Source organism: Nomascus leucogenys, chromosome 14 (genome assembly GCF_006542625.1).
Source record: "Nomascus leucogenys isolate Asia chromosome 14, Asia_NLE_v1, whole genome shotgun sequence".
Lineage (NCBI taxonomy): Eukaryota > Metazoa > Chordata > Mammalia > Primates > Hylobatidae > Nomascus > Nomascus leucogenys.
This window is the reverse complement of record NC_044394.1, coordinates 90,868,057-90,891,749: the sequence shown is the minus strand read 5'-3', so window position 1 is coordinate 90,891,749 and position 23,693 is coordinate 90,868,057. Positions and strand designations below refer to the sequence as shown.

Sequence of the window (23,693 nt, the reverse complement as noted above, 5' to 3'; positions counted from 1 at the left end):
TGAGCCCTCGTTCATGGTGACAAAGTCACATAGATCTTAGACCCTGGGAGGATACTAGCATCTTATGCATACACAAACAGAGGCTCAGAGGTGTTAAGTGGCTTGCCCAAGATCGCACAGCAGTGAGAGATGGGCCTATGACCCTGCCTTCTGCCATCAGGCCAGATTTTCACTGTCTGGAGGCAGGTGGAAATCGGGTGGGCTCCTACTTTATAAGCACAGGACAGAGCCCTGTCTGTGTATATGGGACAGTCACAGATGGAAATGGCCTGGTCACACCTTAGTGTCAAAGAGCCTCCAGCAGGAGTGAAACGGACCTCTCACACAGACCCCAGGCTGCATCCCATCCTGCCCCAACCGCTGGGCTTGTGCTGGACCGCCACTGCTTCCAAGGGCCCGTGAAAACCCAGCTGCTGGGACGCAGAGAGGCGGACTTTCATGAACGTTTGCAGCAAAGGGCAGTTCCCACAGAGCCTGCGTTGCTGTGGCACCGTGTGGTGCACACCCCACCCTGGAAACCCTCCAGTGTCCTGGTGTCTGACCCCAAATGGACAGGGCCTTTCGGGCCCCTGGGGCCACTTCTGACTCCTCCCCTTCACAACGATGCTGAGGGAGCAGGAGAACTGGGGTCCGGCTGCTGTGCGTGCCCCCTTCCCTTCATTGCCCCAAAGCCTGCAGTCCAGCCCCAGGCTCGGGAGCTGCTGCCTCTTCCCTGGGATGTGGAAGGCACCTGCATCCCTGCTCAGCTGCTGCCACTTGCCTGCCTCCATCAGCAGCTTTGTTTTGTTTTCTTTGTGTGCTTTTTGAGATGGAGTCTTGCTCTGTTGCCCAGGCTGGAGTGCAGTGGCGCGATCTCGGCTCACTTCAACCTCCGCCTCCCAGGTTCAAGCGATTCTCCTGCCTCAGCCTCCTGAGTAGCTGGGATTACAGGCACCCGCCACCACGCCTGGCTAATTTTTGTATTTTTAGTAGAGATGGGGTTTCACCATGTTGGCCAGGATGGTCTAGAACTCCTGACCTCGGGTGATCTGCCCACATCAGCCTCCCAAAGTGCTGGGATTACAGGTGTGAGCCACTGTGCCCAGCCTCCACCAGCAGCTTTTGAAATCCAGAAATTTCCAGGGGAGGGCACTGTGGTGGGTGGGGCCCAGCGCTGTGTCCAGCTCAAGAGGCCTGGCTGCACTGCCACCTCCTTTGATGCCCACCCCTGTGTCTTGCCAGCAGCTGCTGCACCTTGGGCTTCGGGGATGCAGGGCTCCAGCACCCCCAGCTCAGCCTGCTTCCTGGACCAGGAACCCCAGTAGAGGAGGGGGCATTTGTATCTCTGCCATCCCTGCTGGCAACTGGTCCTGAGAAAGCCCAGATGGTGGGTGCAGAGGGGGCGTCAGGGGCTGCACCACCCTAAGAACATGACCTGTCACCCCCCAGCCCCCCGCAACACACACGCAGGTTCACACCTCACACCCTGATCTTGGTGGCTCCCTGGAGCGCAGCGCCCGCTTCCCGTGTCTGTGGTTGGCTTATGACGCCCCAGCCACTCTAACCGGGTTAAGGGGAGCCCAGAGCCTGGGGCCTGATAGGAAAAAGCCCAGAGAAGTCAGGGGATGGTCAAGCCCCTGAACCTGCCCCTGGGGGTTCTTGATCTTCTGAACTGAGTTTGAGGCAAGCCCTGGAGGGGTGAGGAGGAGAAAGAAACAGCTCTCTGGACCAGGACCCGCTGTTCGTGGGATGTGTGGGGAGGTGTGTGAACCCACAGGCCGTTTTGTTTCTCTCCATCAGTGGCTGTGGGCTGAAGCGTGTACCGGCAGAGTGGGTTGAGATCGTGTCTGCGCCCACTTGCCACCAGCTCCGGCCTCTGGGGAGGTGGTGCTGAGAGGGAGGGAGAGCGGCTCCTGTTTGGCGCCTGGAGACAGACAGCTGGGTGTCCCACCCTCAGAGTCCCCAGCCCCCTCTCCCCTCTGCTAACTGCCGGTGGAGCTCACGCCGCTGCTCCTGCCACACCTGCCCTCCTGTTTTGCCTCTCGTGACTCTCCCCAAATGCTGCCCCCAGCCCCCAGCCAGCCTTCTTGCCACTTTCCTGCCCTTTACTCTTGCCCCTTCTACCTCTTGCCAGGGCAAGGAAGTATGCGGGGCAGCGTCTCTGGCTACGTGAGGCCCAGCTTGGGAATGCATGGGGAGGTGTGAGGACAGCTGTGCCATGAGCTGTCCTTCCGGGCCTCTGGGGCTGGAGAAACCCCAGGGTCAGCAGAACCACGGGTTTTGCTGGGGATTGCACAGTGGGTGAGGCCCAGCTTCCTCTTTGCAGCTTTCTAAAAATGCCCTGGTTCCCAGCAGGGCCACAGGCAGGGAAAATGAGTTTCAGTTTCTGTGGCAGGGAAGCTGGGGAGAGAAGCAGTTTCCTCGTCCCCAGCCCTCACCCTAGCATCCTGTGATTCAACCGGGAAGACGTGGCCCCAAGCCTCCCACCGCCCTCCTTCTGTCCTGACTGCCCACTCCCAGGGACACCAGGTGACTCGCCTCGCCCACCCACGGCTCCGGAGCCAGGCTGGAAGCAGCTTCCCGCCCAGGGGGTGGTTTCTCCACATCCTCTCTTCAGGCGGCTTGAGCCCCCTAAACTTCCTGGTCATATCCAGTAGCTAATAATGGTCTCCCTCTTTCCTGTCTGGAGGGGAGGGGGCTGCTTACTTCTTATCCATTTCTGGCCCCTCGCAGACTCAGCCCTTGCATCAAGCCTCTGCCCGTTTCCCTGCGGGCTGCACCTGCCACGCTCTCCCTGCCCTGCCCCATAAAGCCCATAGAGCCCAGGGCTTGTGGGGACTGCACCCTTCATTAGCAAGACTCGGCGCCTCTAGAAACCCACTTGTGTGGGGGTGGGGAGTGCAGGGAGATTGGTGGCACCAGGTGGAGAGAGAGAGGGAACTGCACCTGGGGGAGCTGGGAGGGGCAGTAGGCTGGGCCCGCGTGGAGGAGTGTGGCTTGTACAGTCCGCATGTTGGGGGACCCTTGCACCCTGCCTGGGCTGGCTGGTGGAGCTCTGTTGGGGACCTCCCTGGGGGTGGCCTTGCTTACCCAGCTGTGCGGGACAGGCTTGGTTGGGAGTGCCTGGCCCCACCCTTTGTGGGGAAACCGGATTCTCTGGGCAGCAGTGGTAAATAGTGTCTGAGTCTGCATTTCGTTGGATGTGTCTGAGGTCCGCTGCTGCTAGCTGGGTTATGCTATCTCCAAAGCTGTCTGCAGTGGGGCAGGCCCTGCGTCTGGGCAGGGGAGGGTGCAGAGGCCTTAACCCATGGGACCTGGGAGTGATCTGAACTCTGCACTTCACTTATTCTCAGGATTTCCCCTGCCCCACCCTAAAGGAGGAGGAAATAGAGTCTGTCCCACCCTAAGCCCCAGCCCTTTCCCCACGTCCCTTTGGCATCTCCCAGCTGGGCTGGGGCTGAAGGCCCTTCTCTGGGGTTGGCCACAGTGAGGCCAGGATCTGGCTGGGCAGGTGGCAGTGTTCCGCCTGGGGGCTGGGTGCGGAGGCGGGCCCGGGGGTCTTAGAGAGAGAGCGGTGGATGTGACTGCGGGCCAGGAGGAAGCCTGGTCCCAGGATGTCACCATTTCCCCTGCAGTGAGCAAGCATTTCTAGGGCTCGGAGATAAGTGCTGGGTGGGGCAGCTCCAACTCTCCAGCACTTTTTTCTGTCTGGTTCCTGCCATCTGGACTTGAGCCATGCTGAAGGCCAGAGTGGGTCTGACAGTCCCCACTCCTTTCCCTGCTGAGCCCCAAGGAAGGGGCTGGGCTTTTGCACCCCCACCCCAACTTCTGCACGAGTTGGAGGCAGTTGATCTCAATGGTGGAAAGTGGCTGGTGCAAAGTCATGCTTTCATACTCCATGTTTAGGCTTCATGGGTGTCAAAGCTGGGCCGTGACCTCGTCGCATTCCCTCAGAGAAGGGAACTGAGGCCAGAGGGTGGAGCTGCTCTCAGGCCGCTGCCCAGGCCTCTTGTGCTCTGCGGTTCAGATGGCACTCCCGATGCCAGGCTCCTGCCCAGGAAGACATGCCCACGCGCCCTGGCCCTGTCTCTGCTGTCTGGTGTCAGGCCACCTCTCTTCGGGACCCCCCCCGCCACCGATTGTCCTGGGGCTGACCAAGCTCTCCTCTCCCTCAATGTTGGGTTTTGGGAGCCTCTCTCATCAGGAGGTTGGCACAGATGCCAGCCATGCAGCAGATCCTGGGCGGGGGTCTCGGCTGGGATGGCCTGGCCTTGGGACAGGGAGGCTGGCTGGGCAGAACCCTAGAACCAAAAGCGGTGCCTGCGGGGAGTCTAGTGGGGAGGCCCACTGGACACTTGTCTTGGCACAGCATGCAGCGTCCTCCACCCTGGCCCTGCCGTGGGCACGGAGCCAGCAGGGCAGGAGCTCTCAGTGGAGCCCTCCAAAGGGGGCTGCTTCCTGGACCAGCTGCAGGATGGGGGAAACCACTTCTGCCCAGGGCTGACATGGACTGACTGACCACCCCCAGCCCCACCCTCTCACTAGTTTCCCATTCAGTTAGCCATCGATGAGGGCTCACTGGGTGCAGGATCCTGGGCTGCCCGGGGTTGGGTAGGAGACTCCTACACGTTGATAAATCCGCGAGATGCTGGAGAGAGCAGGCAATAAAGTGTTTGATTCTCTCTGGAGGTGACATTTTACTTTCCTAGTAGGGCTTGGCCAGGCAGGCAAGGTGGAGCCTGGTGTGTCAGGTGCAGTGCTTCAGATGAGAGGAGGTGAGAGCTTGGGGATGGCACAGGGATGTGGTTTGTCTGGTGAGGGTGTGGCAGGGAGGGCAGGCCTGAAGGGACCTCCAGGGAGGTGTGATCAGATCTGGGTTCCAGAAAGATCCTACCTGCTTGGCGACCTTAACTGAGCTGGAGTCTGGAGGCCCCACCCTTGCACCTGGCTGCTTCCACTGCTTGCCTGCCATCCCCCAGTGCCAGTTCCCCAGGGCAGTGCCCTCCCCATGCCCTCTTGGTGTACCCTGGTCCCAAAGGAGGCCAAGCTATGAACTTTTCTTGCAGAGGCCCCAGGTGAGGCTGTTGTCTTGGAGCTGTCCCCAGAGCAAGCTCAGGACGAGGGGACCTACCCACAGCTTCAACTGAGTGGGGTCCCGGTGTGGCTGCCAGGGCTCCTTGGCACCAACCCAGCCCAGTGGGTTGATCTCTGAGGACCTCGTCATACTCGGCCGGGCAGTCTGCCCTGGGGGGTGGGGTCAGGACTCCCCAGCACTTGGGGATGGAAGGAGGTGAAGCTAGCGCTGCTGGACTAGCCTTAAAGAAGCAGGAGACATCCTAGCTCCGCCTCAAGATTTCTCCTCTGCACCCAGCATTCTGCTCCCCAAATATCCCAAATATGCAGGGGGTCAAGGAACATTGCTCAATGGAATCAATGGGGAGCGTGGGCTACTCCCCAGCCTCTGGTTTGCCCCATAGCAGCCCCTTAGGCACCTCTGGGGACCCCCAGGCCTCTGAGGAGCTTGGTTTGGAAAGCGCTGGAATTCTGGACCAAGTTCCCTCTCTGGATCCCTGAGGGGGGGGTCTTCTAGCCCCAGTATTAGGGCAAGAGGGAGCCCGTCCCCTAGGAGCCCCCAGGCCCTGGAGCCAGACATCGGGCGTCCTAGCTACACCCTTTCCTGGCTATGTGAGCTTGAGCAAGTTACTGAACCCCTCTGAGCCTCCATTCACCATCTACAGAATGGAAGAGACGCTAACGTCTCCCTGGCAGGTGTTTTGAAGGGTAATGTGTGTGAAGGGCCAAACAAGGCCCGGCACAGTTAAGAACTTAATCCTTCCCGGCCTCGGGAGGGCTTCCGGCATCTTGGGGTTCCCCTCAAAGGAGGGCCTGGGCAGGACTTCTCAAAAACAAACAGGTTGCTGGGCGCGGTGGCTCACGCCTGTAATCCCAGCACTTTGGGAGGCTGAGGCAGGCGGATCATGAGGTCAGGGGATCGAGACCATCCTGGCTAACACGGTGAAACCCCGTCTCTACTAAAAATACAAAAAGTTAGCAGGGCGCAGTGGCGGGCGCCTGTAGTCCCAGCTCCTCCGGAGGCTGAGGCAGGAGAATGGTGTGAACCCGGGAGGCGGAGCTTGAAGTGAGCTGAGATCGTGCCACTGCGCTCCAGCCTGGGTGACAGAGCAAGACTCCATCTCAAAAAAAACAGGAATGCCCCTGGATTTCGTGCTTTAAAATGGTCGATTTTATGTTGTGTGGCTTTTAAGTTCAATAAATTACCAATCAAAGCAACAAAACACTTCCAGATCATTTGAACTTTGCCTTAAGTATCAGAAGGCAGCTCGTAATTCCTAGACTTTGAATGTTAAATATGTGGGGTTCTTTTGTTTTGTTTTGTTTTGTTTTGTTTTGAGACGGAGTCTTGCTCTGTCACCCAGGCTGGAGTGCAGTGGCGCGATCTCAGCTCACTGCAACCTCCACCTCCCGGGTTCAAGTAATTCTCCTGCCTCAGCCTCCCGAGTAGCTGGGATTACAGGCATGTGCCACCACACCCAGCTAATTATTTTGTTGTTTCTGTTTTTGGTTTTGAGACAGAGTCTCGCACTGTCGTCTGGGCTGAAGTGCAATGGCGCGATCTCGGCTCACTGCAACCTCCACCTCCCATGTTTAAGTGATTCTCCTGCCTCAGCCTCCTGAGTAGCTGGGATTACAGGCGCCCACCACCACACCTGGCTACTTTTTTGTATTTTTAGTAGAGATGGGGTTTCACTATGTTGACCAGACTGGTCTCGAACTCCTGACCTTGTGATCCACCCTCAGCCTCCCAAAGTGCTGGGATTACAGGCATGAGCCACTGCACCCAGCCCCAGCTAATTTTTGTATTCTTAGTGGAGACGGGGTTTCACTATGTTGGCCAGGCTGGTCTTGAACTCTTGACCTCATGTTTCCCCCACCTTGGCCTCCCAAAGTGCTGGGATTACAGGCGTGGCCCCTGCACCTGGCCCAAAAATATGTGGTTTTGTTTGTTTGTTTTTTGAGACAGAGTCTCCCTCTGTCACCCAGGCTGGAGTGCACCGGCACAATCTCGGCTTACTGCAACCTCCACCTCCCAGGTTCAAGCAATTCTCCTGCCTCAACCTCCCGAGTAGCTGGGACTAAAGGCGTGCACCACCATGCCCAGCTAATTTTTGTATTTTTAGTAGAGATGGGTTTTTACCATGTTGGCCAGGCTGATCTCAAACTCCTGACCTCAGGTGATCCACCTGCCTCAGCCTCCCAAAGTGCTGGGATTACAGGTGTGAGCTACTGCACCTGGCCGAAAGTTAAATGTTTCTGTACTGTTCAAGAAATCTTGGCCGGGCGCGGTGGCTCACGCTTGTAATCCCAGCACTTTGGGAGGCCGAGGCGGGCGGATCACGAGGTCAGGAGATCGAGACCACGGTGAAACCCCATCTCTACTAAAAATACAAAAAATTAGCCAGGCGTGGTGGTGGGCGCCTGTAGTCCCAGCTACTCGGAGAGGCTGAGGCAGGAGAATGGCGTGAACCCGGGAGGCGGAGCTTGCAGTGAGCCGAGATTGCGCCACTGCACTCCAGCCTGGGCGACAGAGCGAGACTCCGTCTCAAAAAAAAAAAAAAAAAAAAAAGAAATCTTGAGAAAAATAACAGGGGCCATCTTGACTTTAATGTCCTGCTCCAATCAGGTTCCCAGACCAGAGGACTGTTGTTAGGTGATTGGCTGTAAACACCCTGAGGCCAGTGCCCCTCGCTGCTTGGCACTCGGAGATGCCTGATTAGCACCTTTAATCCCTTACCAGTGAGGCAGGTGGAATTGGCCCCATTTTACAGATGGGGAGACTGAGGTGAGGAAGGTTAAAGCGCTCAGTGGTGGGCATGCCCCCTGGAGCCGGCCCTCCTTTCTTCCAGCTGCGAGTACCCAGGAAGCTGCACTGTGTGGCCTGGAGCCGTCTATCTGTCCTTCCAGCCACCTGTCTGTCCGACCACCCTTCCACAGACTGAGGCTTGACGCCGGAGCAACTGTACAGAGCAAGGAGAAGACAAGAACATGCTCTAAAGCCCTTCACAGCAAGACCCAGGAAGCCGCGGGCAAACTCAGACTCGAAGGTAGGAAGCTGGGCGGCCGGGTGGCTGGACCCAGGGCACTGGCTGCTGTGCCCATGTCCAAATACCTCCTGCGGGGCCTGTGCTCTCTGTCTGAACAGCAGTGGACAGTGAATGAAGAAAGTCAATTCAGGGAGCGAGAGGGAGGAAAAAGGGCAGGGAAGGGACCGGTGCAGTGGCTCACGCCTGTAATCCCAGCATTTTGGGAGGCCGAGGTGAGTGGATCACCTGAGGTCAGGAGTTTGAGACTGGCCGGGCCAACATGGCAAAACCGTATCTCTACTAAAAATACAAAAAAAATTAGCTGGGCGTGATGGCGTGCGCCTGTAGTCCCAGCTACTTGAGAGGCTGAGGCAGGAGAATCGCTCGAACCTGGGAGGCAGAGGTTGCAGTGAGCCGAGATCATGCCACTGCACTCCAGCCTGGGCTACAGAGTGAGACTCTGTCTCAAAAAAAAAAAAAAAAAATTGCCAGCACGCTGGCTCACGCCTGTAATCCGAGCACTTTGGGAGGCCAAGGCGGGTGGAGGTTGGGAGTTTGAGACCAGCCTGACCAACATGGAGAAACCCGGTCTCTACTAAAAAGTACAAAATTAGCTGGGCATGGTGGTGCATGCCTGTAATCCCAGCTACTCAGGAGGCTGAGGCAGGAGAATTGCTTGAACCCAGGAGGCGGAGGCTGCAGTGAACCAAGATCGTGCCATTGCACTCCAGCCTGGGCAACAAGAACGAAACTCTGTCTCAAAAAAAAAAAAGAAGGCAGGAAGGGAGGTGGGACCGGCACTGCTCAAGGTGGGGCAGGAGGGCACTTGAACCGCAACCAGGAGGCTGAGAAGAGCCAGCCCCTCCTCTGTGTGATGGTCTGGGACAGAGTGACTGGCTTGGACAGAGGTCCAACATTACGGAGCACCTGCTTCGCTGAGAGAGAATTCATTCACACACCAGTCGATTCACCCATTTAAAGTGTACCATCAGTGTTTTTATTTATCTATTTGTATTTCGAGACAGGGTCTCACTCTGTTACCCAGGCTGGAGTGCAGTGGCGCGATCACGGCTCACTGCAGCCTCGACCTTCCTAGCTCAAGTCATCCTTCTGCCTCAGCCTCCTGAGTAGCTGGGACTATACACATGCACCACCTTATCTGGCTAATTTTTTAATTTGTTTGTACAGATGGGATCTCACTATGTTGCTCAGGCTGGTCTTGAACTTCTGGGTTCAAGTGATCTTCCTGCTTCAATCTCTCAAATTGCTGGGATTACAGGCGTGAACCACCGCTCCCAACCTTCAGTGGTTTTGATATATTCACAGAGGCTGGGCACGGTGGCTCACACCTGTAATCTCAGCACTTTGAGAGGCTGAAGCAAACTTGAGGTCAGGAGTTCGAGACTAGCCTGGCCAACATGGTGAAACCCCATCTCTACTAAAGATACAAAAATTACCCAGGCATGGTGGCTTGCGCCTGTAGTCCCAGCTACTTGGGAGGCTGAGGCAGGAGAATTGCTTCAACCCGGGAAGCAGAGGTTGGCAGTGAGCCAAAATCGCACCACTGCGCTCTAGCCTGGGTGACAGAGCAAGATTCTGTCTCAAAAAATATGTGTGTGTGTGTGTGTGTGTATGTACATACATATACATATTCACAGAATCGTGCCACCATCACCACAGTTTTAGATTGCTTTCATCACCCCCTAAAGAAAGTCTGCGCCCTTTAGCTGTCACCCCCCACCCAGTCCCCACCTTCCCAGTCCTAAGAACCACTACCCTGCTTCTGTCTGTAGATTTCCCTGTTCTATTCTGGGCTTTCATATGAATGGACTCATGCAGAGGTGGCCATCGTGACTGGCTCCTGTCCCTGGACACAATGTTCTCAAAGCTCGTCCATGTTGTAGCTTTGTTAGGACTTCCTTCCTTTCGTGGCTGAAGGATGCTCCATTGTGTGGCTCAACCACATGTTATATTTGTGCCTACATCTGCTGACGGGCTCTTGTGCTGTTTCCCTGCTTGGTCTCTGCAGAGCCGTGCTGCCGGGCACTTCCTGTCCAGGTTTCTGTGTGGACGCAGTGCTTCAGTGTGTGAAGCCATCTGCTCATTTTTTGTTGTTTGAGATGGAGTCTCACTCTGTTGCCCAGGCTGGAGTGCAGTGGCGAGATCTCGGCTCACTGTAACCGCCCCCCTGTCCCGGGTTCAAGCAATTCTCCTGCCTCAGTCTCCTGAATAGCTGGGACTACAGGTGCCCACCACCACACCCGGCTTTTTTTTTTTTTTTTTCTTTTTGAGACAGAGTTTTGCTGTTGTTGCCCAGACTGGAGTACAATGGCGAGATTTCGGCTCACTGCTAACTCCGCCTCCCAGGTTCAAGCGATTCTCCTGCCTCAGCCTCCCAAGTAGCTGGGATTACAGGCATGTGCCACCACACCTGGCTGTTTTTTTTATTTTTAGTAAAAATAGGCTTTCTCCATGTTGGTCAGGCTGGTCTCGAACTCCCGACCTCAGGTGATTCACCCACCTGAGCCTCCCAAAATGCTGAGATTACAGGCATGAGCCACTGTGCCCGGTGACATCATCCACTCATTTGCTCCTCTAGACGCTTCTCTGGGGAGGAACCGTTACTCTGCCCCTTATACGGGTCAGGACTTGGGTGATGAGCTGTCGGGTGACTCACCTGACAGCAAATGCAAGACCATGGGCCCAGTACGTGCCACCGGCTCCATTGCTTTCGATCACGAACCTCACCCCCGGCAGAGCTCGGCGAGTTTGAGACAATGAGGGGCCCAGAAAGCCTGGGTCAGGGGTAAGCAAGGGCACAGAATGAGATGAGGAGAGGGCCTGGAAGTCCCACTGAGACGTTTGGACTTTGGGTGAGAACAGGAAATCCTGGGAGAGAGTTGAGCAGGGAAGTGACAGGTGTGATCTGTGCTTTGGGAGGTGACCCCAGCCGCGGTGCAGAGAATGATCAGTGTCAGGGGGCTTGAGGCAGCAGGTAGAGGAATTGAGAGAATGGAGTGAGCCTCCAGGTCAGGAGATGGCAGAGGTGAGGTAGAGATGGAGGAGGAGGACAGGTTCAGATTCCACATGGCTGCTGTCTCGCCGACCCGTGCATCCCACGCCTCAGCCCACACACGCCCTTGGCTGAAGGCTCCCAGGGAGATGGGTATGGAGTCCCTGGCTTCGTACAAGGTGAGGAAAAACAAAACTTGCCCAGGAACCTTGGGATGTGAAGGAGAGGAAACAGCTGGGGGGTTTTATTTTTATTTTTATTTTATTTTTGAGACAAAGTTTCGCTCTTGTTGCCCAGGCTGGAGTGCAATGGTACAATCTCGGCTCACTGCAACCTCTGCCTCCCGGGTTCAAGCAATTCTCCTACCTCAGCCTCCCGAGTAGCTGGGATTACAGACATGCGCCACCACACCCAGCTAATTTTTTTGGATTTTTAGTAGAGATGGGGTTTCTCCGTATTGGTCAGGCTGGTCTCGAACTCCTGACCTCAGGTGATCTGCCCACCTCGGCCTCCCAAAGTGCTGGGATTACAGGCGTGAGCCACCACGCCCGGCCACAGCTAGGGGTTTTAACAAGAAGACGGTCATGGGGCAGAGCAAGAGATGAAACGAAGAGAATGAAACAGGCAGAGGGTGTTAATTCTGGCGGAGTCAGAGGGGAATTGGGGACTGGCGGCACATGCACAGGAAAGCCCCAGATGGGGTACTGGGCAACAGCCACTGAAATTCGGGATGTACTTACCCTTCAACCCAGCCATTCTGCTTCCAGAACTTGGTCTTGTTAACACCTAAACAAGCACGCGCGGTGTATGCAAGGGTGTCAGTTGCAACATCAGACCCATTTCTCAAATTCTGGAAACATCCTAAATAACCAGCAATCAGGACTCAAGTAAATCTTGGTGCATTCCACTCTATGAAAGCTTTGCATTCATCAGAAAAGACAAGAGGCCTAGGACCAGGCGTAGTGGCTCACGCCTGTAATCCCAGCATTTTGGGAGGCCGAGGCAGGTGGATCACCTGAGGTCAGGAGTTCAAGACCAGCCTGACCAACATGGAGAAACCCCATCTCTACTAAAAATACAAAATTAGCCGGGCGTGGTGGCACATGCCTGTAATCCGAGCTTCTCGGGAGGCTGAGGCAGGAGAATCACTTGAACCTGGGGGGCGGAGGTTGCGGTGAGCCGAGATCGCGCCACTGCACTCCAATCTAGGTGACAGAATGAGACCCCATCTGAAAAAAAAAATGTAGATCTGTCTGTATGTGTTGACAGGGAAAGATGTCTACAATGCAGGTAAAATGATAGAGTGTGGGCCGGGCATGGTGGCTCACGCCTGTAGCCGCAGCTACTCGGGAGGCTGAGGCAGGAGAATTGCTTGAACCTGGGAGGCGGAGGGTGCAATGAGCCAAGGTCACACTACTGCACTCCAGCCTGGACAACAGAGTGAGATCCTGTCTCAAAGAAAAAAGATATGTGTAAAATTTTGAAGTATGTAGTTCCAGGCCCAGAGAGGCCTTCCAGAGGATGGGGGGGGAAGGGTGGGTCACGTGCTCATGTTCTGCTTTATAGAATTCTGAATTTTTTTTTCTTTTTTGTTGAGATGGAGTCTCACACTGTCACCCAGGCTGGAGTCCAGTGACACGATCTCAGCTCACTGCAACCTCTGCCTCCTGGGTTCAAGCAATTCTCCTGCTTCAGCCTCCCGAGTAGCTGGGACTACAGGCGCCCGCCACCACGCTGGCTAATTGTTTGTATTTTTAGTAGAGAAGGGGTTTCACTGTGTTGGCCAGGCTGGTTTCAAACTCCTGACCTCATGATCCACCCGCCTCGGCCTCCTAAAGTGTTGGGATTGCAGGCATGAGCCACCGCGCCCAGCTGAATTTTTTTTTTCTTTGAGACAGAGTCTCACTCTGTCACCCAGGCTGGAGTGCAGTGGTATGACCTTGGCTCACAGCAATCTCTGCCTCTCGGGTTCAAGTGATTCTCCTGCCTCAGCCTCCCGAGTAGCTGGAACTACAGGAATGAGGCACGATGCCTGGCTAATTTTTGTATTTTAGTAGGATGGAGTTTCACTATGTTGGCCAGGCTAGTCTCGAACTCCTGGCCTCAAGTGATCCATCTACCTCAACCTTCCAAAGTGTTGGGATTGTAGGTGTAAGCCACCACACCCGGCTGTGTGATTTTTTTTTTCCAATGAGCATATACCACTTTTATTGTTAAACAGTGTTCTCACTATGGGGGAAAAAGTGCCAGACAGGTGGCAGTTTCAGTTATCTTTTTTTTTTTTTTTGAGACCATTTTCTCACTCTCGCCCAGGCTGGAGCGCAGTGGCATGATCTTGGCTCACTGCAACCTCTGCCCCCTGGGTTCAAGCAACTCTCGTGCCTCAGCCTCCCAAGTAGCTGGGATTATAGGCATGTGCCACCACACCTGGCTCATTTTGTATTTTTAGTAGAGATGGGGTTTTACCATGTTGGCCAGGCTGGTCTCAAACTCCTGACCTCAGGTGATCCACCTGCCTCAGCCTCCCAAAGTGCTGGGATTACAGGCGAGAGCCACACGCCCAGCCGGTTTTAGTTATCTTTGAAAAATGAACTGGGGCTGGGCACAGTGAGCTTGCACCTGTAATCCCAGCACTTGGGAGGCCGAGGCAGGCAGATGGCTTAAGCCCAGGAGTTCCAGACCAGCCTGGCTAACATGGAGAGACCCCCACCTCTACAGAAAAAAGACAAGAAAAATAAACTGGGTGGCCTTGGGGGACAGGGACCAGCACGGTAGGCTTCTCATCTCTCGGCCCACCTCGGCCTCCCAAAGTGCTGGTATTACAGGCGTGAGCCACCGTCCCTGGCCTGCATCTTCATGCTCTTTTCAGGGTTTGGTTCTTGCCTCAAGTGGAGAGATCAGAAATTGAATGAGGTAGTAAGTTGAGGACCTCCCAGACCCATATGGTCCAGGATGCAAATGATTGTCAGAAATAGACCTCACTTCAACCACTGTGCCTGAGGTTCAGCCTGGTTCAGGCTGGGTTTAGTCCCCAGGGATCGTTTGTTTTTGGGTGTGTGTGTGTGTGTGTGTGTGTGTGTGTGTGTGTGTTTTCAGACAGAGTCTTTCTCTGTCGCCAGGCTGGAGTGCAGTGGCGCGATCTCAGCTCACTGCAACCTCTGCCTCCTGGGTTCACGCCATCCTGCCTCAGCCTCCCGAGTGGCTGGGATTACAGGCACGCGCCACCACGCCCAGCTAATTTTTTGTATTTTTAGTAGAGACGGGATTTCACCATGTTGGCCAGGATGGTCTCGATCTCCTGACCTCGTGATCCACCCTCCTCGGCCTCCCAAACTGCTGGGATTACAGGCATGAGCCACCGCACCCAGCCGCCCAGAGATGTTTGAACCAACTTTAGGCAGGTTGGTTCTTGGTCTGGGCTGCGTGCCCTGGCGTCAGGGTCCTGACATCACGCCACCCCACACCACCACCTCCCACCACTGCTCTCCCGGTCTCCATTCCAGCCCTCCTGCCTCCTGCCCACAATGGCCTCTGCTGACAAGAATGGCGGGAGCGTGCCCTCTGTGTCCAGCAGCCGCCTGCAGAGCCGGAAGCCACCCAACCTCTCCATCACCATCCCGCCACCCGAGAAAGAGACCCAGGCCCCTGGCGAGCAGGACAGCATGCTGTCTGAGGTAAGGGGGCTGGCCTGGGGGCTCACTGTTCTGCCATAGGCAACAGATGTGCCCACATGACACTTTCTGGACGGTTTCACTTCCCAGAGGGGCTCCTTCCTGAGCCGCAGCTGCTGCCTGTGCAGCCCTTGACTCAGGCCCCACCCCCTCCTTCCTGGGCCCGAAATATCACAGGGAGTAAGGCTGGGAACCGGGCTCGCTCTCATCGTGGTCAGAGGCACATAGGAAGGGCCAGCCCCAAGAAAGTGCTTGCTGGTAACCCTGGGGCCCTGGCTGTTTTCATTTCACCCCCTAGGCCTGGACTCTCAGTCTCTCTTCTGAGAGCTGGGGGCTTTCTTTGACATGGGTGAGCAGGGGACGGTGTCTCCCTGGCATCAGCAGCCCGCCTAGGCAGTGCCCGCTTCCTTTGGGAGGATGAGAACAAATCAGTGTTTCTGACAGTCTGGTCTAGTGCCCCATAAAGAGTTCATTGAAAACGGGCTTGTAGCAGCGTAGGCTTCCTGCACAGCCTGGAGTATAAAGAGAAGCGATGTTAACGCCCCCGTTCACCCGAGAGCTCTGCAGAAGACACAGCAGCGGGCAGGAGCGTCATGGCGCAGAGGGAAGGGACTGGATGAGGAGTTAGGAAAACACACGCTGGCCTCGACGGAGAAAAGTCAGACAATGGCGATTTTAAATTCAGAATGAGGCTGGGTGCGGTCGCCTCATGCCTGTAATCTCATCACTTTGGGAGGCTGAGGCAGCCAGATCACTTGAGCCCGGGAGTTGGAGACCAGACTAGACAACATAGCAAGACTCTGTCTCTGCAAAAAAAAAAAAAAAAAAAAAAAAAAAAAAAAAAGAGCTGGGTGTGGTGGCACATGCCTGTGACCCCAGCTACTTAGGACACTGAGGTAGAAGGCTTGCTTGAGCCTGGGAGGTTGAGGCTCCAGTGAGCTATGATGGTGCCACTGCCCTCCAACCTGGGCAACAGAGCAAGACTCTGTCCCAAAAAATATATATATAGGCCGGGCATGGTGGCTCACACCCGTAATCCCAGCACTTTGGGAGGCTGAGGCGGGCAGATAACTTGAGGTCAGGCAGGAGTTCGAGACTAGCCTGGCCAACATGGTGAAACCCCGTCTCTACTAAAAATACAAAAATTAGCCGGGTGTGGTGGTGCATGCCTATAGTCCCAGCTACTCAGGAGGCTGAGAGAGAAGAATCGCTTGAACCTGGGAGGCGGAGGTTGCAGTGAGTCGAGATCGTACCACTGCACTCCAACCCGGACAATACAGCAAGACTCCATCTCAAAAAAAAAAAAATATATATATATATATATGTATATACATACATACACACACACACACACACATATATATATATTTCCAAATGAAAGCAAATTGGGGCATAAATCGGGGTTGAGGTTTGTTCTCAGGGTTTTCAGAATGGGAGGCTAAAGAAAAGCCAACCCAGGACCTGGGCTGCACACACCACCGCCTGCCCTCCCTCCTTCCTCCCCAAGAGGAAAAACCCAGCCTACTTGAAGAGCGTCAGCCTCCAGGAGCCACACAGCCGATGGCAGGAGAGCTCAGAGAAGCGCCCCGGCTTCCGCCGCCAGGCCTCACTGTCCCAGAGCATCCGCAAGTGAGCCTCCCTACACCCAAGCCCAGCACCCCCCACCCAGCAACCTGTGGATTCTTGGGGCCTGGACATTATTGGGCCTGGTCCCTGTGTCCCCTCTCTGGAAGGAGGAGGCCGGCATTAATGAGCAATGTCTCCCTGCAGCCTAATATCATGGTATAGATGGGGAAATGGGTATGTGCTTTGCGGAATGTCACCGTATGGAGGCTGGGGGGCTTCGAGGAACTGGGTGGATCAGTGTGGGGGTGCCTGGGGCCCAAGCCTGGCTCCTCATGCTCCAGTCATCCCCTGCTTCTACTCATCTGGTCACTGGGCTCCAGCCAGGGGCCTCACAGGCAGATCCACGCCCCACCTCCCTGCAGGCACGCGGGCACACACATGCCATCACCCCTTCCACACACTCAGGTGCACAGGCGTAGATAAGCGTATGCCCACCTTTCCCTTGTCTGCTTCCGCAGGGGCGCAGCCCAGTGGTTTGGAGTCAGCGGCGACTGGGAGGGGCAGCGGCAGCACTGGCAGCGCCGCAGCCTGCACCACTGCAGCGTGCGTTACGGCCGCCTGAAGGCCTCGTGCCAGCGTGACCTAGAGCTCCCCAGCCAGGAGGCACCATCCTTCCAGGGCACTGAGTCCCCAAAGCCCTGCAAGATGCCCAAGGTGGGATCCATGGGGAAAGGGGGCAGGGGTGGGGACCCTAGTGGCTCTGCTTACCGCCTCCCTCCCTTCCAGATTGTGGATCCGCTGGCCCGGGGCCGGGCCTTCCGCCACCCGGAGGAGATGGACAGGCCCCACGCCCCGCATCCACCGCTGACCCCCGGAGTCCTGTCCCTCACCTCCTTCACCAGTGTCCGCTCTGGCTACTCCCACCTGCCACGCCGCAAGAGAATGTCTGTGGCCCACATGAGCTTTCAAGCTGCTGCTGCCCTCCTCAAGGTGCAGGGCTCCCTCCTGCAGGGCCCCCACCTCTGCCCGGCCTCCCTTCCTTGCCCCTCCCTTCCACTCCTCATAGTAGCATCCCCTAAAGCTCACCTGGGCATCTGCCTACGGTGCCAAGGACAGTGGATGTGCTGGGATCCCTGGGCAAAGAGGGACCCTGAAGCCCTGCACCCAGGCATCAGTCCTTCTGTCTTAAATCTCATGTGACCCCCTGCCAAGTTTAGGAACCTGGTCTCTGTGCTGACCCTTAAGCTGGGGAAGTGGGAAGTGAGATGCATACTTGCTCCTCAGCCACCCGGGTTTTCCGAGTCCCTGTTACGTGCTGGGCACCGGGTGCAGAGCCATCGCCATCCTGGCTGAGCTCGCAGCCCAGGGTGAGGGTCACGATTCAGGGTGGTCAGTTTAGGAGAGCGGTTGTTATCAGGGAAGACATTGAGTTAAGCCCAGAAAACACAAGGAGATGTTCGCTAGGGAAGGAAGGGAACAGCATTCTCAGCAGAGGGAATGGCCTATGCAAGGGCCAGGAGCCCAGAGGAAGTACAGTGCTTTGAGGGAGCAGCAGGCGGTTTGATGTGGTTTTAGTGAGGGGTGGTTATGGGAGCTGTGGCAGGAGATGGGATCAGAAAGGTGGGCAGGGGCCTGGTATTCCATGCCAAGAAACAGGACAGGGAGACATGGCCCAAGCCTCGGGAGTGAGGGTATAGAATGTGGGTTGCTTTGAGTGTTAGGGTACCAGCAGCCCAAGGCAGAGGGGCAGCAGGGACCAAGGGAAAGGTGACTCCAAACGGTGCCAAAAGTGGTGTGCCAGCGGAAGCTGGTGCCTCATTTCCTGGCCTTCCAGTCTCAGGAACTCCTCTTGCCCGTTCAGCTTGCAGAACCTCCATGCTTTGGGCAGGATCCCTCCTGCCAAGGCGCTGCCTGCAGGCGGATGGGCTTGATGATTCCTTCGGTGTTGGGGCTGGGGGCCTAGGTGGCCAGGCTCTGGTCCTGATGGCTGTGCCTCTGTCCATGCACAGGGGCGCTCGGTGCTGGGTGCCACTGGACAGCGATGCCGGGTGATCAAGCGCAGCTTTGCCTTCCCGAGCTTCCTGGAGGAGGATGTGGTCGATGGGGCAGACACGTTTGACTCCTCGTTTTTTAGTAAGGCAAGCATGGGGTGTGGGCCCTCGGGGACAGCAGGGGTGGGGTGGGGTGGCCTGGGAGCTGGGTGAGGTGACCTTGGCCTTGATCATGTTCAGGAACCCCTGAGCGACCCAGAGGCCCACTGGTGGGATGTGGCATGGTCCTGTGTGGAGCTGCTGGGCCCCCATCTTTCTGTTGGGTAGGGTGAAGACCTGCGGTGGGGCACAGTGCCACCCGGAAAGTCACCATTGGGGCTGACGGGCATGTGGCTTCCCGTTTCATTGTGAAGAGCCCGTCTGTTCAGCTGCGTCCTGCCCTTGAATTGAGGTGCTGGGGCTCAGTGTTTGGGACAGACTCCTTACACTGTATTTTCGTGTCCCCCACCCCAGGAAGAAATGAGCTCCATGCCTGATGATGTCTTTGAGTCCCCCCCACTCTCTGCCAGCTACTTCCGAGGGATCCCACACTCAGCCTCCCCTGTCTCCCCCGATGGGGTGCAAATCCCTCTGTGAGTGCTGGGGCAGAGTCCCTCCTCCAGGCCAGCCGCCAGCCTGGGGGCATCCCCAGACCTCACCCTGGCCCCCAATCCCCTTCTGAGCACCCTGGTGGGGTCTGGGAGTATTTTGGTGGGGGAATCAGGCTGAAAGCCACCATCCCCACCAGGAAGGAGTGTGGCCGAGCCCCAGTCCCCGGGCCCCGGCGCGGCAAGCGCATTGCCTCCAAGGTGAAGCACTTTGCCTTTGATCGGAAGAAGCGGCACTACGGCCTCGGCGTGGTGGGCAACTGGCTGAACCGCAGCTACCGCCGCAGCATCAGCAGTACCGTACAGCGGCAGCTGGACAGCTTCGACAGCCACCGGTGAGGTGTCGCCCTGGAGCCTCCAGGAGGGCCTGGAAGCTTCCAAATTCCTCTGGGCCCTCCTGAAGCGCCCCCTTACTCATTCAGCAAGTGTTTCATGAGCATCTCCTTCGGATCAGGAGTGTAGTGACAAGCTCGAAGGCGCACCCTGTCCCAAGGGTTGTGCACATGACCTGGGAAGGGCCAGGGGTGCTGGCTGCCTCTCCTCCACCCCATGCTTTCTGAGCCTGGTCCTCAGCCTCGCTCCCAGACAACAGTCAGTCAGCAAATGTTGATTGAGTGTCACTGCCTGCAGGCCCTAAAATGGAGCCCCCAGAGGGTGGAGCAGGGAGGGCAGGGTGGGTCAGAGGCCAGTTAGAAGCTGGGGCCAGGGCTGGGCACCGTGGCTCACACTTGTAATTATAGCACTTTGGGAGGCTGAGTCAGGAGGATTGCTTGAGCCTAGGAGTTTGAGACCAGCCTGGGCAACATAGTGAGACCCTACCTCTACTTTAAAAGAAGAAGCTGGGGCTGGGAGGGAGGGGACTCTGGGAGAGGCTGTGCAGAGCCCTTGGGGAAGAACAGAGCATCTGATTTGCAGCAGCCCAATAAACACTGGGCCCAAATTAGAAAATAACAAGCAAGCAGGGTGCAGTGGCTCACGCCTGTAATCCCAGCACTTTCTGAGGCCGAGGCAGGCAGATCACCTGAGGTCAGGAGTTCAAGACCAGCCTGGCCAACATGGTGAAACCCCATCTCTACTAAAAATACAAAAAATTAGCCAGGCGTGGTGGCGCGTGCCTATAATCCCAGCTACTCGGGAGGCTTGAGGCAGGAGAATCACTTGAACCCGGGAGGCAGAGGTTGCAGTGAGCCAAGATTGCACCATTGTACTCCAGCCTGGGCAACAAGAACAAAATTCCATCTCAAAAAAAAAAAGAAAAAAGAAAAAGAAAAAGAAAATAACAAGCAATGGCCAGGCCCGGTGGCTCACACCTGTAATCCCAGCACTTTGGGAGGCCTAGGTGGGCAGATCACCTGAGGTCAGGAGTTCGAGACCAGCCTGGCCAACACAGTGAAAACCGGTCTCTACTAAAAAGACAAACAAAAGTAGCCGGGTATGGTGGGCGCTTGTAATCCCAGCTCTGAGGGAGGCTGAGGCAGGAGAATCGCTTGAACCTGGGGGCGAAGGTTGCAGTGAGCTGAGATCGCACGACTGCATTCCAGCCTAGGTGACAGAGCGAGACTCTGTCTCAAATAAAAAAAGAAAGAAAAGAACAAGCAATGATAGGTGTGGTGGGTGTCCCGGAGGAGGATAGAGAGGGAGAGTGAACAGCTGGTGGGGAGGGGTACAGTCAGGACAAACTGTGGTGTCATGTGCAAAGGCCCTGGGGCTGGAAGGGCAAAGTGCATCCCAGGAAATGCAGGCAAAGAGGCCAGAGAGGTGGTCGGTCAGGCAAAACTTTGCAGCCAGCAAGAGGGGGTGATTTTGGAACTTGTCCCAAGGCCAGTGAAAAGCTATCAAAGGGTTTTAAGCCAGGAGAGACATGCTTGGAGGCTCATCTTAAAAGTTCCTCTGGTTTGAGATGAGTTGACAGGGCAGAGCAGGGAGCCCAGGCGAGCCATGCGACGGGGCCAGGGTGGCCCTGTGGCCGGGACTGGGGGTTGGGATAAGAGCTCAGTTCAGCTGACCCGAAGCGTCTCTGCACAGGCCCTACTTCACCTACTGGCTGACCTTTGTCCATATCATCATCACGCTGCTCGTGATTTGCACGTATGGCATCGCACCCGTGGGCTTTGCCCAGCACGTCACCACCCAGCTGGTGAGTCAGGTCGGGCTCCATGCTGGGGGTCCCAGCCTCCCCTTGGAGGCCTCAGCGTCGTGGGTACCTAATCCCTCCCACCGCAACAATCTGGGCCCAGCACGGCGGTGCTCACCATAGCCTGGACCCTTCCTGGAGGCTCTATCCTGGGGACAGCTGCCCCAGGCCCCCATGCCCAGGGCCCACAACTGTTCTGACGCCTTCCTCTACGCTACCTCCACGACAGGTGCTGCGGAACAAAGGTGTGTACGAGAGCGTGAAGTACATCCAGCAGGAGAACTTCTGGATCGGCCCCAGCTCGGTGAGGGCCCAGGCTGGGGGACATCATCTGAGCCAGGAGTCCCTGTGCCCCGTCACCCCCAGCTGGGCAGGTGGGCTCCTCACCCACCCACAGGCCCCTCATCACGGGGAGACTCTGCGGGGCAGAGGTGGAGTGATGGACCCCTCCCAGGTCTGGGGCTCAAACTCACTCTCTCCTTCCCCTTCCCCAGATTGACCTGATCCACCTGGGGGCCAAGTTTTCGCCCTGCATCCGGAAGGACCAGCAGATCGAGCAGCTGGTGCTGCGGGAGCGAGACCTGGAGCGGGACTCAGGCTGCTGTGTCCAGAATGACCACTCCGGCTGCATCCAGACCCAGCAGAAGGACTGCTCGGTGGGGGCAGGCCCTCCCTCCTACCCCTGCCAGACCCTGGTCCCGGACTAGCTCCACTTGCCCTGGCCTGGGGGACAGGCCCTTCAAGGGCAGTGACCACGTTCCCTCCTCCCTGCCCCACCCTTCCCAGACCCCTGTAGATGAGACTGAGCCCTGGGGAGATGGGAAAAGCTTCTGTCCTCGCCCACTCCAGTAGGGGTGACCTGGCCCCGGCATGACCAACTAGCCTTCTTCCGCCCTCCAGGAGACTTTGGCCACTTTTGTCAAGTGGCAGGATGACACTGGGCCCCCCATGGACAAGTCTGATCTGGGCCAGAAGCGGACTTCAGGGGCTGTCTGCCACCAGGACCCCAGGTAGGGCCTGGAGCCTCTGCTGGGCCTCAGGGTCAAGCACAGCCACGCCATCTGAGCCACCCACAGGGACATGGGTAGGTGGACGTGGCAGGCTGGGTGTGCCACAGCCCAATCTGAACCCTGTCTCCAGGACCTGCGAGGAGCCAGCCTCCAGCGGTGCCCACATCTGGCCCGATGACATCACTAAGTGGCCGGTGAGTGAGTGTCCCCGGCGGGGAGTGGTCTGGGAAGGTTAGGGACGGGGGACCTGCCTGCCGCACAGCCCACTTCCCTGCCGGTGCCCCCTCCTGGCAGATCTGCACGGAGCAGGCCAGGAGCAACCACACAGGCTTCCTGCACATGGACTGCGAGATCAAGGGCCGCCCCTGCTGCATCGGCACCAAAGGCAGGTGAGCGACCTGGGCCCTGGCCTCAGCCATCCCGCTGCCCCCCGAGCTGCGGCTTCCTGTGGGCCCACGGCTTCTCCACTGTCACCACTCACAGCCGCTGGGCCGATGCCCTCCAATAACTGTCCTTCCCTCCCCTGCTCTGGGGCTACCCATGGTGCGAGCTGGAGGAAGGAAGCTTGCTCCAGAGTCGAAGGCTCTGGATGCGGCATCCCCCTTCCTGCCAGGGATGCCTGCTGTAGCCAGGTGCTGGGCTCTGGGCAAGGTGGGCAGTGGTTATTCGGCGCCCTGATGTCCCCCTCTTGCCTCACCACCCCCTTAGCTGTGAGATCACCACCCGGGAATACTGTGAGTTCATGCATGGCTATTTCCATGAGGAAGCGACGCTGTGCTCCCAGGTGAGGCGAGGCAGGCCTGGGGTAGTGGAGGAGAGAACGCTGGGCATGGCAGCCTGCTGGGGCCAGGGCTCACACACTCCCTCCCATGTCGGGGCCTCAGACTCAGCCTGCTTCTGGGGTGCTGAGCACCATACGCCCACTCCCAGGTGCACTGCTTGGACAAGGTGTGTGGGCTGCTGCCCTTCCTCAACCCTGAGGTCCCAGATCAGTTCTACAGGCTCTGGCTGTCTCTCTTCCTACACGCTGGGTAAGAGGCTCCTCACTGCCCCCGAACCCGGCCCCTGTGATGGCCACCCAGCCGGACCCCTGGGGAAAGGTTCCCGGGCCAGGGCATGGCCGGCCCAACCTGCCGAAGCCTACTGCTCCTGAAGTGCCTGGCTGAAGGCCGCTGCCTGGTGTGTCCCTCCCCCAGTGTGGTGCACTGCCTCGTGTCTGTGGTCTTTCAAATGACCATCCTGAGGGACCTGGAGAAGCTGGCCGGCTGGCACCGTATCGCCATCATCTTCATCCTCAGTGGCATCACAGGCAACCTCGCCAGCACCATCTTCCTCCCATACCGGGCAGAGGTAAGGATGTGGAGGACGGGACCCTTCCGCACGTAGGGGGCCAGCCCTGCTGCTCCTGTTCCACCCACCTGGAGTCTGCCAGAGGGACACGGGGCCCCTCCAGTGCTGGGCTCCACAGCGGATGGACAGCTAATCTGGGGGCTTACTGGCTGGTCTCTTAATCCCGGCGAGAGGGAACAGTGATGCTCTTGAGTCACCCTGTCCCTCCGCCACCTCATTTATCTTCCTAA

General features: G+C 57.1%; 1 protein-coding gene across 9 annotated transcripts in view; it reads left to right on the top strand.

Moving 5' to 3' along the window:
- RHBDF2 (rhomboid 5 homolog 2) overlaps positions 1-23,693 on the top strand; it is a 31,859-nt gene that overhangs the window by 6,614 nt on the left and 1,552 nt on the right. For 3 of the 9 annotated variants that reach the window (XM_030826998.1, XM_030827001.1, XM_030827002.1), the window contains exons 2-18: positions 7,905-8,102; positions 14,598-14,768; positions 16,273-16,394; positions 16,850-17,045; positions 17,118-17,321; positions 18,341-18,469; positions 18,836-18,954; positions 19,110-19,304; positions 20,995-21,106; positions 21,333-21,407; positions 21,598-21,759; positions 22,004-22,113; positions 22,244-22,307; positions 22,408-22,502; positions 22,822-22,897; positions 23,044-23,144; positions 23,310-23,463. In XM_030826998.1, coding sequence (XP_030682858.1) covers positions 14,619-14,768; positions 16,273-16,394; positions 16,850-17,045; positions 17,118-17,321; positions 18,341-18,469; positions 18,836-18,954; positions 19,110-19,304; positions 20,995-21,106; positions 21,333-21,407; positions 21,598-21,759; positions 22,004-22,113; positions 22,244-22,307; positions 22,408-22,502; positions 22,822-22,897; positions 23,044-23,144; positions 23,310-23,463 — 2,064 coding nt within the window. In that variant the 5' untranslated portion in view covers positions 7,905-8,102; positions 14,598-14,618. Of the gene's footprint in view, positions 1-2,190; positions 2,509-4,236; positions 4,755-7,904; positions 8,103-13,963; positions 14,008-14,451; positions 14,496-14,597; positions 14,769-16,272; positions 16,395-16,849; positions 17,046-17,117; positions 17,322-18,340; positions 18,470-18,835; positions 18,955-19,109; positions 19,305-20,994; positions 21,107-21,332; positions 21,408-21,597; positions 21,760-22,003; positions 22,114-22,243; positions 22,308-22,407; positions 22,503-22,821; positions 22,898-23,043; positions 23,145-23,309; positions 23,464-23,693 lie in introns of those variants that run through there. The other 6 variants (XM_030827006.1, XM_030827004.1, XM_030827005.1 and 3 more) reach the window with 5 other exon arrangements.